This window comes from Bos grunniens, chromosome 8, assembly GCF_055505025.1.
Source record: "Bos grunniens cultivar Pamir isolate PY7600 chromosome 8, Bosgru_T2T1.0, whole genome shotgun sequence".
Taxonomy (NCBI): Eukaryota; Metazoa; Chordata; class Mammalia; order Artiodactyla; family Bovidae; genus Bos; species Bos grunniens.
In genome coordinates this window covers 63,641,361-63,655,432 of record NC_141172.1, presented here as the reverse complement: position 1 = coordinate 63,655,432, position 14,072 = coordinate 63,641,361, and the positions used below count along the sequence as shown (strand labels likewise).

The following is a 14,072-nucleotide window of genomic DNA, read 5'->3' as shown; positions in this document are numbered from 1 at the left end:
TCACAGGCTTCATTTAGGTACCTTTCTTGATGGAAAAGGGCTCTGGAAGCAATAGTAGGAATTATAGTTGTGTTCTTGTTGTTGTTAATAAACACTCAATACCTTTTTCATATGAAAATAACCATTCTAGCCCACCTGTTTGTGTGCTGATTCTGATTCTTCTCTTTCTCATCAGGTGCCTTTAATGACTCAGAGGATACATTTGTGAAGTAGTTGGCTTGATCAAGGGGCAGTCAGAATTAGAAGTCTCATGTTTCTACAATATTGTGGGGTTTGTGGCCCCTTTTAAAAGTAAAGGCAGAGCAAAAAACTACAGACAGAAAACATGGACAGGAAGTCTCCTTTGAGAATAAAAAAATTTTGCTCCTGAACTTAGTATGTTTAATAGCTTATACATACAAAAGCCTATTTGAACGAGAGGTAAATTTTGAGAGGAAACAGTTCGGTCTACACCATATGCCATTTTCATATTAACTTGCCTGTGAGATTTGATTGAACTTGTCAGGTGAATCAGTCTAATATTTGCAATAAATTTATCATTTTAAAGACTTTGTAGTCTAAAAATATGTTCATTATTCAGAGAAGCTAATTTCCTTTATAAATGCCTGAGACTTAGTAATTACAGATCCAAGTAGATACATTTTAGAGGACTTATCTCACACTTGTTTCATTGCCTTTGTGAGAGATCATCTTTAAATTATTTGTCTGAAATGGAATAGTCTTTGAATTTCAAATTGTTTTCATCTCCAATGAATGACATCAGGAATCCTGAATTAACAGTGTGATTGTTAATTCTGTTTATTGTACATATAATAAATACTAAATATAAACAGATAACAACAAAAATAAAATTTTATTGCTTCTACTCTTCAGTTTTAATTGGTATCCTTTTCTGTGCGTAGGTGTCGTTTCAGCCAGATGTTGCACCCAATTTTTGAGGAAGCTTCCAATGTCATTAAGGAAGAATACCCAAATGCAAATCAAGTAGTCTTTGCCAGAGTTGATTGTGATCAGCACTGTAAGTACCTCATAGGAAGTCTGGAAGAAGCTGTCCTGTCCCCACCTCTCCTACACACACACACATACACACTTTTTTTTAATGCTCTGTTTTAAGTAGAGAAAAAGACAAAAATGCTCTTGACTTTGGTTAAAATATTAATATTTAATCCTTATGTATGGATACTTACAACACTACTTTCCATTTTGCCTGTTTGAAGGATTTAAAAAAAACTTTTTTTTCATTATAGTAGGGCAAGCATGCAGGTAGTAAATCATTGGGTTTTCTACCAAAGCAAGTACCAAAATCAATAAATAAAATTGATATATAGGCTTAGGAAAGAAAACGATTTCTGTTAGTTTTAGAATCATGCAAAAATACCATTTGTAGTCATTTCAAATAAAATAGTCTCAGATTTTTGTGTGGTTTCTCTTACATAAAAGATTCTACTAAGATGTTTTAAACTATCTTTGAGGTATAATTTGCTCTAGTTACTGATTAATTTTGAGAAACTTAGGTTAGTCCTACTTAGAACCCAGCCTCTTGGATTTCATTGTCTCACTGGTGCTTTCTTTGTAAAATCCTTATAATTTTCTGTACACATGACAGATTTTTCCAGTGTGAGCCAGTGAGCTTACTTTGAGGTTTCTTCCTGAGTGCTTCCATTATCCTTGAATTTAACTCTCATAGTGCCCAAGTCACTGCGCTTTGTAGTTCTGCTTCATTGTGTCTTGGTTGTCTCACCAATTGTAATGTCAGTTCTTCAAAGGCAGGAACTATTAGCTTTGTTTTTAAATCTCTCTTTTGTTACTAAGTGGAGACCAAACTAATTCTTTGAATCTGAAGCATCTGAGTGTTTCTGGGTGACAAAGATAGCTCATTAAAAAAAGCTTGTTGTGTTGAGTTATTGGTAAGTTGGCCTGAATTACAGAACATTCCTATTCTGCAAATTTCCTATCCTTTACATTTCACCTGACAAGACTGTGTGTGTGTGTGTGTGTCTGTGCACATGTTTGTATACACTCACTTTTCACTTTGCTGATGAGGAAATGAAAATAAAAAAGTGACTTAACCAATGTCATATAACTTACTGTCTAGTCAGGGCAGAATTCGAATCCCGATCTCCTGACCAAATGCCTTCCCAGACCCATTTACTTATTTTCCATTCAGTTCAACAAATGGTTTGGGGATTTTCTGGTAAAGCCCTGTGCTAGGCAGAAACAGCTGACAGCAAAGTATTTCAAAATCTCCTAAACCATGCCCCACATATCTGTCTGCTGAGGTTCATAACTATATAGGAGGAAGGGAGCAAGAAAAGGTTGTGAGTGCAAGCATGGCCTGCATTCCCACCCTGCTTTTTGGATCTTTCCTCCCACCTTTCCCTGACAGAGAACATGAGGTTTTTGGTGTGGGCTCTCATTTCAAAATTTTCTATTCTTAATGTATTTAATTAGAACAGACAATAGCCCCTACTTTGATTGAATTTGGATTATAAGATCTGAAATTCTGCTCTCAAGCTTACAGTTATTAGAAAAATTAACTTGTTTAACAATACATATCATTAATTCTAACAGATTCAGTTCAGTTCAGTTGCTCAGTCTTGTCCGACTCTTTGCGACCCCATGAATCGCAGCACGCCAGGCCTCCCTGTCCATCACCAACTCCCGGAGTTCACTCAAACTCACGTCCATCGAGTCAGTGATGCCATCCAGCCATCTCATCCTCTGTCGTCCCCTTTTCCTCCTGCCCCCAATCCCTCCCAGCATCAGAGTCTTTTCCAATGAGTCAGCTCTTCACATGAGGTGGCCAAAGTACTGGAGTTTCAGCTTCAGTATCATTCCTTCCAAAGAAATCCCAGGGCTGATCTCCTTCAGAATGGACTGGTTGGATCTCCTTGCAGTCCCAGGGACTCTCAAGAGTCTTCTCCAACACCACAGTTCAAAAGCATCAATTCTTCAGTGCTCAGCCTTCTTCACAGGCTATGTAGGTTCAATCCCTAGGTCAGGAAGATCCCCTGAAAAAGGAAATGGCAACCCACTCCAGTATTGTTGCCTGAAGAATCCCATGCCAGAGGGGCCTGGGTAGGTGGCAGTCCATGGAGTCACAAAGAGACAGATTAGTGAACATAAATAAATCTAACATCATTGCTAGTAATCTTTTTATGGGAGTAAATAACCATAATTAAGATTTTTTTTTTAATCCACCAGAGACATCTATAGAATTAGTTTCTTACTAGTGAAAGTGATATCTGAGACATTGTGTGTTTTACTTAAGTATTTTTTTCCCTTCTGTGTAATTCTTCCCCCTTTTTTGGCTGCGCTGCGTCCCCATTGCTTTACATGGCCTTTCTCTAGTTGGAGTGAGTGGAGGGATACTCTTTGTTGCCGTTTGCAGGCTTCTCATTGCAGTCGTTCCTGTTACTGAGCACAGTAGGTGCCTGGGCTTCAGTAGCTGCAGCATGTGGGCTCAGTGGCTGCAGCTTGTGGGTCTCAGTGGTTGCAGCGTGTGGCCTCAGTGGTTGTAGTGTGGAGGCTCACTGGTTGCAGCGTGTGGGTCTCAGTAGTTGTAGTGTGGAGGCTCTAGGGCGCATGGGCTTCAGTATTTGCAGCACACAAGCTTGGGCTCAGTAGTTGCAGCTCACAGGCTTTGTCGCTTCACAGCATTTAGAATCTTCCCAGACCAGAAAACAAACCTGTGTCCCCTGCAGTGGCAGGTGGATTCTTATCCACTTTGTCACCAGGAAAGCCCAATTCTTCTCTTTTTAAAGTGACACCATGAAATCCTTTTAATGATTTGTTCATATTTTGCACTCTGTCTTTAGAGATTGTACAATAGGCTGTACTTTGGGTAATCCCTCACATGCTAGTTGAATTGCAGAGGTTTTCATCTGGAAGGACCTTAAGAGTCCTGTAGTCTGGAGAAAAATGCCTGTTAGGCAGATTATTCTTTGGTAGGATTTGCCTTTTTTTTTTTTAAGATTTATTGAAGTACAATTGACATATAGTAAACTGCACAAGCTTAAATTATAACAATTTAATATTTTGACACATGTACAGCTGTGAAGCTATGATCGTAGTCAAGATATCAACATATCTGTCATCCCCCAAATTTTGCTTATGCTCCTTTGTGGAGTGTCTCTCCTGTCCATCCTCAGGTGACCATGGAACTGCCAACATTTGGATTTGCAATAATTTCTTCGGTGTTATGTCCAAGAAATTATTGCAAATCCAATGTCAGAATCTTTTCTCCTATATTTTCTTTCTAGAGTATTATCATTTAGGTGGTAAGTTTAGGTTTTTACCCATTTTGAATTAATTTTGTGTATGGTTCAAGGTAAGGATCCAGTTTCATTCTTTTGCAGGTGGACATTCAGCTTTTCTAACACCATTTGTTGATGAGACTATCTTTTCCCTGTTGAATGATCTTGACACCCTTGTCAAAAATCATTTGAGCATATATGAGGGTTTATTTTTGGATAATCTGTTGTGTTCCATTGGTCAATATGTCTGTGTTTATGCTAGTATCACACTTTTTTTAAAAATTATTGTAGTCTTATAATAAGTTTTGAAGTTAGGAAGTATGAGATCTCAAGTTTTGTTTGAGAGTATCTTCTGAAAGGCATATACTCTTAATGTTGATGGAGTCTAATTTTGTCCTTTTAAAAAATGGACTATACTTTTTAATTCTCTAAGAAATCTTTGCCTCACCCATGATCACAAAGACTTTCTGCTATTGTTTCTTTCATAAATTTTATGTATGAAGTATACATCTAAGTCTGTGTTGCATTTAGACTTAATTTTTATATGTGGCACAATGTTTGGATTAGAATGCCTTTTTTTTTTTACAAATAGTTGCCAAGTTGTTCTGACATTATCTGTTGAAAAGACAATCCTCTCTTCACTAATTTTGCATCTTTGTCAGAATCATCTGGCCATATATATATGGATCTATTTCTAGTCTCTGTTCTGTACTGGATATATTTGTCTGTTTATATTAATACCAATACCTCACTTTCTAGATTACTTTAGATTTGTAGTAAGTCTCAAAGCAAGTGGTTTAAATCTTCTAAGCTTGTCTTTTTTTCACAGTGGTTAGGTTACTCTAGTTGCTTTGGATTTCTGTAAGACTTTTAGAATCAGCTTATTAATTTCTAGCCAAAGGGTGTGGTTGCGGGATTCTAACTGGGGTTAGGGTGGGGTTCTAGGCTGGGGTTCTAACTGGGATGGCTTTGAACCCTTAGGCCACTTTGTGGAGAACTGTCATTTTGACGATATTGACTCTTTTAATCCATGAACACTGTATATCTTCCCATTTGTTTAGGTCTTTTCTGTTTCTCTTAGCAGTATTTTGCAGTCTTCAGCAATGTTTTAGTCTACATGTCTTTCATATCTCTGTCAAATTTATCAATAGGCATTTATTTTTTGATGCTGTTGTAAATGATACTTTTCAAATAACCTTTTTATTTTTGGAACAAATGTAGAGATATATTGTAGAAAAATTCTGAAGATAATACAGTGACCTTCCTTCTACCCCTTAACCCAGTTTATCCTTGTGTTGATTGACATTTTATTTTACCTTTCCATGGTACATTTGTCAAAACTAAAATTTTAATTTCTTATGTTTATTGCTGGTATATAAAATACAATTGATTTTTGTATAATGATCTTGTATACTGGTACTTATTAGTTCTAATAAGTGTTATGTAGATCCCTTAGGAGTTTTTACTTAGACAGTTAATGCTGTATGCAAATATAAAGTTTTACTTCTTACAGGCTTTGCTTCCTTACAGTAGTTTTTCTGTAAAGCACCTACTTGGTGCTTTAGGATTTGTTTCTGTCAGGCAGAAGTTTGATAAAAAGTTTCCTATCAAAACCAGAAGGTGACCTCAGAATCAAAATACCATCCTGTCCACATAGGTGTTCTTATTAATCACCTGTCTGGTACTGTGGCAACCTACTCTGTCTTACCTTCTGATACTTAAGTCTGTCTTGCTTCTGGCTCAGTGTGTCACCCAGAACTTCCATTCAAAATAATAGTGTTATTTCTTGGGAAAAAATTCTAGTCAGATTGTTGGGAAAAACCTACTAATAATACATGCTTTTGCATGTATTATTTCAGTTATCTTCACCACAGCCCCTTTAGTTAGATAGTGTTATTTACTTACTCAGCATTTTTTTTTATACGCCTGCTCTTTGTAGTGCAGTGTGGGAGGTTTACAGCAATGAGCCAGATAAACCCAGAAAGGCAAGGGCAATACACACACATTTGCTCATCAGGATAACTGTTTTGAAGGGAAGGGTTTTAGGTACTATGAGATAATAAGTCCAACTTAGTCTAAGGGTATACAGAGGTCCCCTTGGAGAATAAGGAAAAGTAGGATTTTTTAAGGGAAAAAGAGGAAGAAGAGTGTTTCAGACAGGAGGAGCAGTAAATGTGAAGTTTCTGAGGTGGTAATGGACGTTGGACTTCAGAGAGCTGGAGTATATTATTGCTTTATAGATAAAGACACTGAAAGACTCAGAGATTAGAGAGAGTGAGTGATTTATTGAGGTTACATGGTACATGGAGGGAGCCAGACTGTCCCCAAGAGTATACAGCTTTTATCAGGTAACTATGATTTTGGAAATCAAAGTAAAGTAATTTAAATTGAGGTTTCTCAAAGAAACTGAAAATTCACCCAGTTCCTATGTTAAAATGACTTAAAATGTTTGGTGTGAATAATGCAATAGTCTGTTTAAATTATCTATACTGGGTCAGTGTATACGTAAAACTGTATTTACTTACATATGATATTGTTTCTATTATTGTTTCTGTACTGTGTGGCCCAACCCTCTACTAAGGTAGAAGCCTTTGTTCTGGTACCAGTGCCCTGCTACCTACTAAGTCATATATAGTTGGACATCTTTTAAAAAAAAAAACCACTGAACTTGATTCAGGAGCCACCATAGAAAGTGTGTGTAGGGATGAGGAGGGGTGGGTGTGGTTAAATGTTAAATCCAGGTGAGGGCGTACAGGTACTCACTATATTACTTTCTCATCTTTTCTATAAGCTTGAAAAATTTCAAGATAGAAAGCTGTTATAAAAAGTCACTGAACCTATAATTTGTCTAGTTTAGAAAAGAGAGAGGAGAGCCTTGTTGATTTAGACTTTTTGAGAAAATATGTGTAAAAGCAGCTTGAAGTGTGCACTCTACAGGTGTTCTGTGATACTGTTAATTGTAATTTCTGTTTATTTTCACTGTGATAAGTAATTTTCAACATGATGATTGAATTTAAAAAGGATGTCCTTGAATAGACGCTCACTGGCATTTCGAGGAACACTTAGAGCCCCTTGATGGCTTTTGGAATCTGAGCCCAAGTTCTCTTAGTGGCTGTCTCTTTCTCAGTGAAAACCTCCTGTGTGCAGGGATGGTAGTGGAAGGCATTTTGTGGGTCTGAACTGCCTTCTCTCATAAGCTGCCTTCTCTTGGACAGTAGCATCTATCTCTGCATTACCACCAGGTACAGTGGAAGGCTGATGTGCCCTTTGTGAACATTCTTCCATTACCAAGTAGAACTTATGTGGACTTCCCTGGCATTCCAGTGGTTAAGACTCTGCACTTCCAATCAGAGTGCAGGTTCAGTCCCTGGTTGGGGAACCAAGATCACATGTGCTGTGTGGCCAAAAAAAAAAAAATTTATGCCAGTAACACAAAAATGGCTTAATGTTAGGAAATAGAATAAATCCCATCAATATCTAAAATGGGGAAAGCCAGCTTATCCTATCAATAAACACTGAAAGACTTGATAAAACTCAAGATAGATTACTGGAAGAAATTAATGTGGCAAAATGAATGAGCCACGCTTTGCTTGCATTGAATTTTTAAAATCTTTAGTGACTGTGTATTGCTTCCTAACATTTTTGCAAGCTTAAATTGAGGTGTGGCATGTCAGAATTTACCTATTTATCTTAGCCACAAATCTTGTATATTGTCTTGCATTTGGGAATTTCTGCCAATGTGGTGTTTTTTCTTTATCAGCCCTGCTTAAGAACTGAGAACAAGAGTTAAGAAACAAAGAGTTGAGAACAATAAGTTAAGAAACAAGCAACATAATTATATAATAATATAAAAATGTAATGGCACTAATTTTCATAAAACATGCCAAGTGAGTATTCTCAAAGAAGTCCCTGTGGGAGGCAGTGCACGTACTCATTCCTTAGAACCTGGTGCACGTCCTTAGTTTGGAGTTGTCCTCTACTTCAGTTTACTAGTTGATTGGGAAAACCCATCTCAGCGCATAATTATAGGTCTGCTGCCCACATTTCTTTCTATCTATGTCTTTTCCACCTAGCAGCATCCCATGGAGTGCTTTCTCTCTTACCTTTATCTCACCTCTTTGTATGCCCTTTTAGGACTTTATTTGAAGGTTGAAAGGTTCAGGTAAATAGGTTGAGAACCTGGAGCTAGAGGAGAGAAGGCAAGAGCGATGCAGAAGGCTAATTTCACTCCGTCAGCCCTTTGGTTTCTGTATATAAGCTGGATGCAGCAGCTTTGATTTCCCTTCCCCACTCTACTGTCTTCCTGCAAAAGGCTGGAAACTTAGAAAATTTTAAACTCAGAGTGATGCTGGGGTGACATCAGGAAGCTTCCAACTTTAAGCTTAGCTATATTTTTTTTGAAATCCCAGTGTAAAGCTTGTAGCTTGAAAAACCCTCATCTAGTGGTAGAATTTAGTTCTCCTCCTAAGCCCCTAACTTCTCCATTTGTTGTATTTAAGTAGAAGAGAAGTAGAGGAAAAGAAAAAGGCAAAGTCAGGGCAGTTAAAGAGAGATGGAAGATACAGATAGAGAAACAATCTCTTCCCACAACCGAGAGGGCATTTATGTCCTGTGATGGCCACTATGTCCTCGCTCATCCTGCAGAGGACTGGGAGAGCGGGCTCATATTTGTCACAGATCTGACAATTGCCTTTTAAATTTTCCCATCTGGGGGCCCATAAAAGGAATTGCTGCATCTCTGGTGAAGATACATTTATTATTGACTTATTCGAGGATTTCTTTTATACTGATCTTAGAAAATCCAGACTGGTACATCTTTTTGTTACCCTGTATTATATATGAAGAGTTCTAAGAATTTCATTTAGGCTTCTAGTCTGGGGACTTGCCTGGTCGTCCAGTTGCTAGGACTCTGAGCTCCCAATGCAGAGGGCCCGGGTTCAATCCCTGGTCACGGAACTAAATCCCACATGCCACAACTAAAGATTCCACATGCTGCAACGAAGACCGAAGATCCCGGGCTGCAACTAAGACCTGGCATAGCCAAATGAGTAAATACGAGTTAGAAAAAAAAAGATTTGTGTGTGTGGAAACAAAAATAGTAGTAGCAGCAGCAGTAATATTAATGACAACAATAATAATGGGAACTCTATAAGAGCAAGGATCTTTTTACCCCTCTATGTCTAGCACTGGATTGACACCTAGCACACAGCCAGTGTTTATTTATAGTTGTTGAACAGATGGATGATAAATAATAGCCAGCATTTATGAACTGTTCCTTTGTAGGTACTTTGTTAAATACTTCAAATAGGTTCTCTCATTACCTCTCAACAATATGATAATGTATTTTTTGCTGTATTTTATCAAGTTTACTTGTCACTGATTATAAAGCACACTTCTGCTACTCTTCTATCTGTAACTGAAAAAAAAAAACAAAAATAGAACTATAGCACAGTCTTTTCTTATCACTTAGGATTTTTATGTCTATCCTAAGAGCTATTTTAGAATTACTTACAGATTTTTCACATCGTTTATTTATGTACCTAAAAAGGGAAACAAATTTATTCAAGTAATCCTGAACCAGTTTCACATTCAGAATCTGACTCCTGTGCAGTCACTTTCCAATTCTGTCATTGATTCTTGTGTTTTTCCACACAATGTCGACTTCTGTGCCATTTTGAGTGTTTCTAGGATTTTCTTCCAGTCTGTTAATACCCAGTTCTGTAAGTACTGATGCTGGCACTTTACTGTTTGACTAACCTCAGAGTTGTTTTTTTTTTTTTTTCTCAATTGAAACATGTCACTGCTAGTTAAGCAACTGTTATTCAAATGCAGCAATATATAACCAAAATGTTAATAGTGATTTTCCCCAGTGGTAGCTGGATTACAGAATGTTCTCATATCCTTGTTTGTAATTGTTTGTCTTCCAAAATTTGTACATATGTGATTAAAACTTGCCTTTACTTCAATTACAGATCATGATATCACTTGGTCTCATCCTATTCAACATTGTTTGGGGAGATTGGGGATAAAATTAATCACTTTCCCTGGTGGTCATGCTGCCTTAAGATGAAGGAAGATCATTCATCTGCCCCTGGTGGGACCAGGTTCTCTGCTGACCTCCAGTGGCTATAGGCTGTATGGCACTGAGCAAGAGATGGGTCAGTAGCTTAGTCGTGTCCGACTCTGCTACCCCATGGACTATAGCTCACCAGGCTCCTCTACCCATGGGATTCTCCAAGCAAGAATAGTGGAGTGGGTTGCCATTTCCTTCTCCAAGCAAGAGAGAGTCTTGTTGAATGTATTATTTGCTGGTCAGTGCAGAACATTCAGATTCCCACTAGCACTTTTAGGAAAGTACTTTGTAATTGCTCTTGAAGTAGGCAGCACTTTCTCCTGCCTTCCAGTGCAACTTGAACTTTCTACATAAGAAATTGAGAAGTTTTTATAAGAGTTATAAACAAGTGAGACGTTAAGAATAGGAAAATAATTACAAACAACAATATTGTATTAACATCAAACTTGCTAAGAGACGGGATCTTAATTATTCCCATCACAAAAAAGGAATCATAATTATGTAAATTTAGGAATACTAGCTAACACTATAGTGAGGAGGATCATGCTGTAATATTGTAGTATAGAAATGAATCAAGTCAACATGTCATATGTCAACTGTGTTTCAGTTCTGAAAAAAAGATATACAGTGAAGAATTCATGTGCATAAAATACAACTTGTATGAGCAGGTTTAGTCCGAATCCCGAGTAAGCTTATAGGCTTTGTTAGTGATTTTTACATTTAGGGTTTTATTTTATTGTTGTGGTTTTTTGTTTGTTTGTTTGTTTGTTTTTTTACCATGTTGTGGGAGGGTGTAGTTTGGGCATAGAAAAACACACAGGTAGCAGTGCTCCTTATCCTGGAACCAGAACAGTAAGACCTTTCTATTGAAACCATCTGCCTCTTTTACTCTCTGACATGGATAATCATAGCAGGCAGGGACATTGCTTAGACCAGAGCAAGGGGCACTTCCCTTTTTGGAACCTTGCTAGGCATGAGGTGGCAGGCTGGCAGGCAGAACACATCAAGGAGCAGTAAGTGACCACTGAAGCAGAATTATGTGCTAATTTTCCAATCAGCAAGCTGTTAACCTTCTTAAGTTTATAATTCCTTTGCCATCCATTTTAACATTTGATCCATCCAGTTAATAATAATTTTTTTAAAAACCCTCCATTTATTATACCCCTTAAGTCATTCTTCATGGTACTGTCAAATGTCACCTTGTAATTAACCTAAAGTCACTTTTGACCAAAGCGTGTAAAAAGTCACCTTTATGTCTGAGATTATTGATCAATGCAATTTTAAGGTTATTCCTTCTTAGTAATTAAACGCTACCTCATTATGTTGTATACCTGCTGCCATGATGTTGTTTGAGAATTAAGCAAGTATCTATCCCTCTAATAGTCTTTAAGTGCTATTTAATCTTTTTTTAAAATCTGTAACTAGTATTTTAAGGCAGGCTAAAGGTTGTACTGTGTAAGTTGGTAAACAGACTCTTATTTCTGCGGGGTTTGCTGTAGCGGCTTCCTTACTGGTCTTCCTGGTGCTCTATGCTGTCAGGTGAATATTTTCAAAGCCAGCTCTGCTGCTCAGTGACTGCTTATCACAAGCAGGATAAAATTCAAATTCCATTAATTTAGCACTTAATACTCTCTGGAGTCCATCTCTAGCCTTATTTATTTTACTTCTAGTATATCCGTATTTGCTATCAGAACACTCTTTTCCCATTATGCCCACTAATTCACCAAGTTAAGGAAGTTGAAAGCATTATATTGTCTCAAGCAGTGCCTCTTGCTATCCATTTTCATAATGATCCTTAGGCCACAAATAGAAAATGGATGTTTTGTATTAGACTAGTTCATTTCTTTCTGAATCTATCTCATATCCTTTCTGCCAAATCCTTTGGGGATTTAATTTCTTGGCACATTAGGTTTAACATTGAATATGCACCTAAATTGAACATTGTAGGATATATTTTCCCTTCCTAGGACCTGATATTATTGATTAAAAAAATTTTTGTTATTGCGATTTTGCTGATAGGGTGGTCAAAATGTATTCTCTGATAGTTTTAATTTGTTACTTCTTGATTACAACTCAGCATATTTTTATTGGTCATATTTTTACTGGTCATTCTTTATGAAAGGTTTCTTTCATAAATTGATATCTTAGCCCACTTATCTTTTTTGATGGTCCTTTTGTTACTGCTCTTTATATATTATGAATATGATTAATTTATTTCATAAAATTACTTGGGAAATGTCCCCTTTTTTTTGTTTTTTCTCTGGAATGGTTGTATAAATATCATTATCGTGTCCTTAAATGTTTGGTAGAATTTCCCCCAACATATCCATTTTAGTGTTATATTTCCACTCTAAGTATTGCCTAGGCTGCATGCTGCAAGCTCTGATATGTATTTTCATTATCATTCATTTCAAAATATTTTCCAGTTTCCCTTTGTAATTTCATCTTTAATCCATGGCATCTAGAAGTTACGTTATTCTCATTATGAGTTGAATCATTTGAAAGCTGTTGAGACTTTTTCTGTGATTCATGCAGTTCAGTTCATTTCAGTTCAGTCGCTGAGTTTGTCTGACTCTTTACGAACCCATGGACTGCAGCACGCCAGGCCTCACTGTCCATCACCAACTCCTGGAGTCCACCCAAACCCATGTCCAATGAGTTGGTGATGCCATCCAACCATCTCATCCTCTGTCATCCCCTTCTCCTCATGCCTTCAATCTTTCCCAGCATCAGGGTCTTTTCAAATGAGTCAGCTCTTTGCGTCAGGTGGCCTAAGTATTGGAGTTTCAGCTTCAACATCAGTCCTTCCAATGAACACCCAGGATTGATCTCCTTTAGGATGGACTGGTGGATTGGCTCACAGTCCAAGGGACTCGCAAGAATCTTCTCCAGCACCACATTCAAAAGCATCAATTCTTCAGCACTCAGCTTTCTTTATAGTCCAACTCTCACATCCATATACATGACTACTGGAAAAACCATAGCCTTGACTAGACGGACCTTGTTGGCAAAGTACTGTCTCTGCTTTTTAATATGCTGTCTAGAATGGTCATAACTGTCCTTCCAAGGAGTAAGTGCCTTTTAATTTCATGGCTGCAGTTGCCATCTGCAGTGATTTTGGAGCCCGGAAAAATAAAGTCTGACACTGTTTCCACTGTTTCCCCATCTATTTCCCATGAAGTGATGGGACCAGATGCCATGATCTTCGTTTTCTGAATCTTGAGCTTTAAGCCAACTTTTTCACTCTCTTCTTTTACTTTCAAAAGAGGCTCTTTAGTTCTTCTTTGCTTTCTGCCATAACGGTGGTGTCATCTGCATATCTGAGGTTATTGATATTTCTCCCGGCAGTCTTGATTCCAGCTTGTGCTTCTTCCAGCCCACCGTTTCTCATGATGTACTCTGCATATAAGTTAAATAAGTAGGGTGACAATATACAGCTTTGACGTACTCCTTTTCCTATTTGGAACCAGTCTGTTGTTCCATGTCCAGTTCTAACTGTTGCTTCCTGACCTGCATATAGGTTTCTCAAGAGGCAGGTCAGGTGGTCTGGTATTCCCATCTCTTTCAGAATTTTCCAGTTTCTTGTGATCCACACAGTCAAAGGCTTTGGCATAGTCAATAAAGCAGAAATAGATGTTTTTCTGGAACTCTCTTGCTTTTTCGATGATCCAGCGGATATTGGCAATTTGATCTCTGGTTCCTCTGCCTTTTCTAAAACAAGCTTGAACATCTGCAAATTCACG

General features: G+C 37.6%; 1 protein-coding gene across 2 annotated transcripts in view; it reads left to right on the top strand.

The window, feature by feature from the left end:
- ERP44 (endoplasmic reticulum protein 44) overlaps positions 1–14,072 on the top strand; it is a 96,931-nt gene that overhangs the window by 50,357 nt on the left and 32,502 nt on the right. For both annotated transcript variants that reach the window (XM_086416098.1, XM_086416097.1), the window contains exon 4: positions 903–1,018. In XM_086416098.1, the coding sequence (XP_086272224.1) occupies positions 903–1,018 (116 nt within the window). The remainder of the gene's footprint in view (positions 1–902; positions 1,019–14,072) is intronic.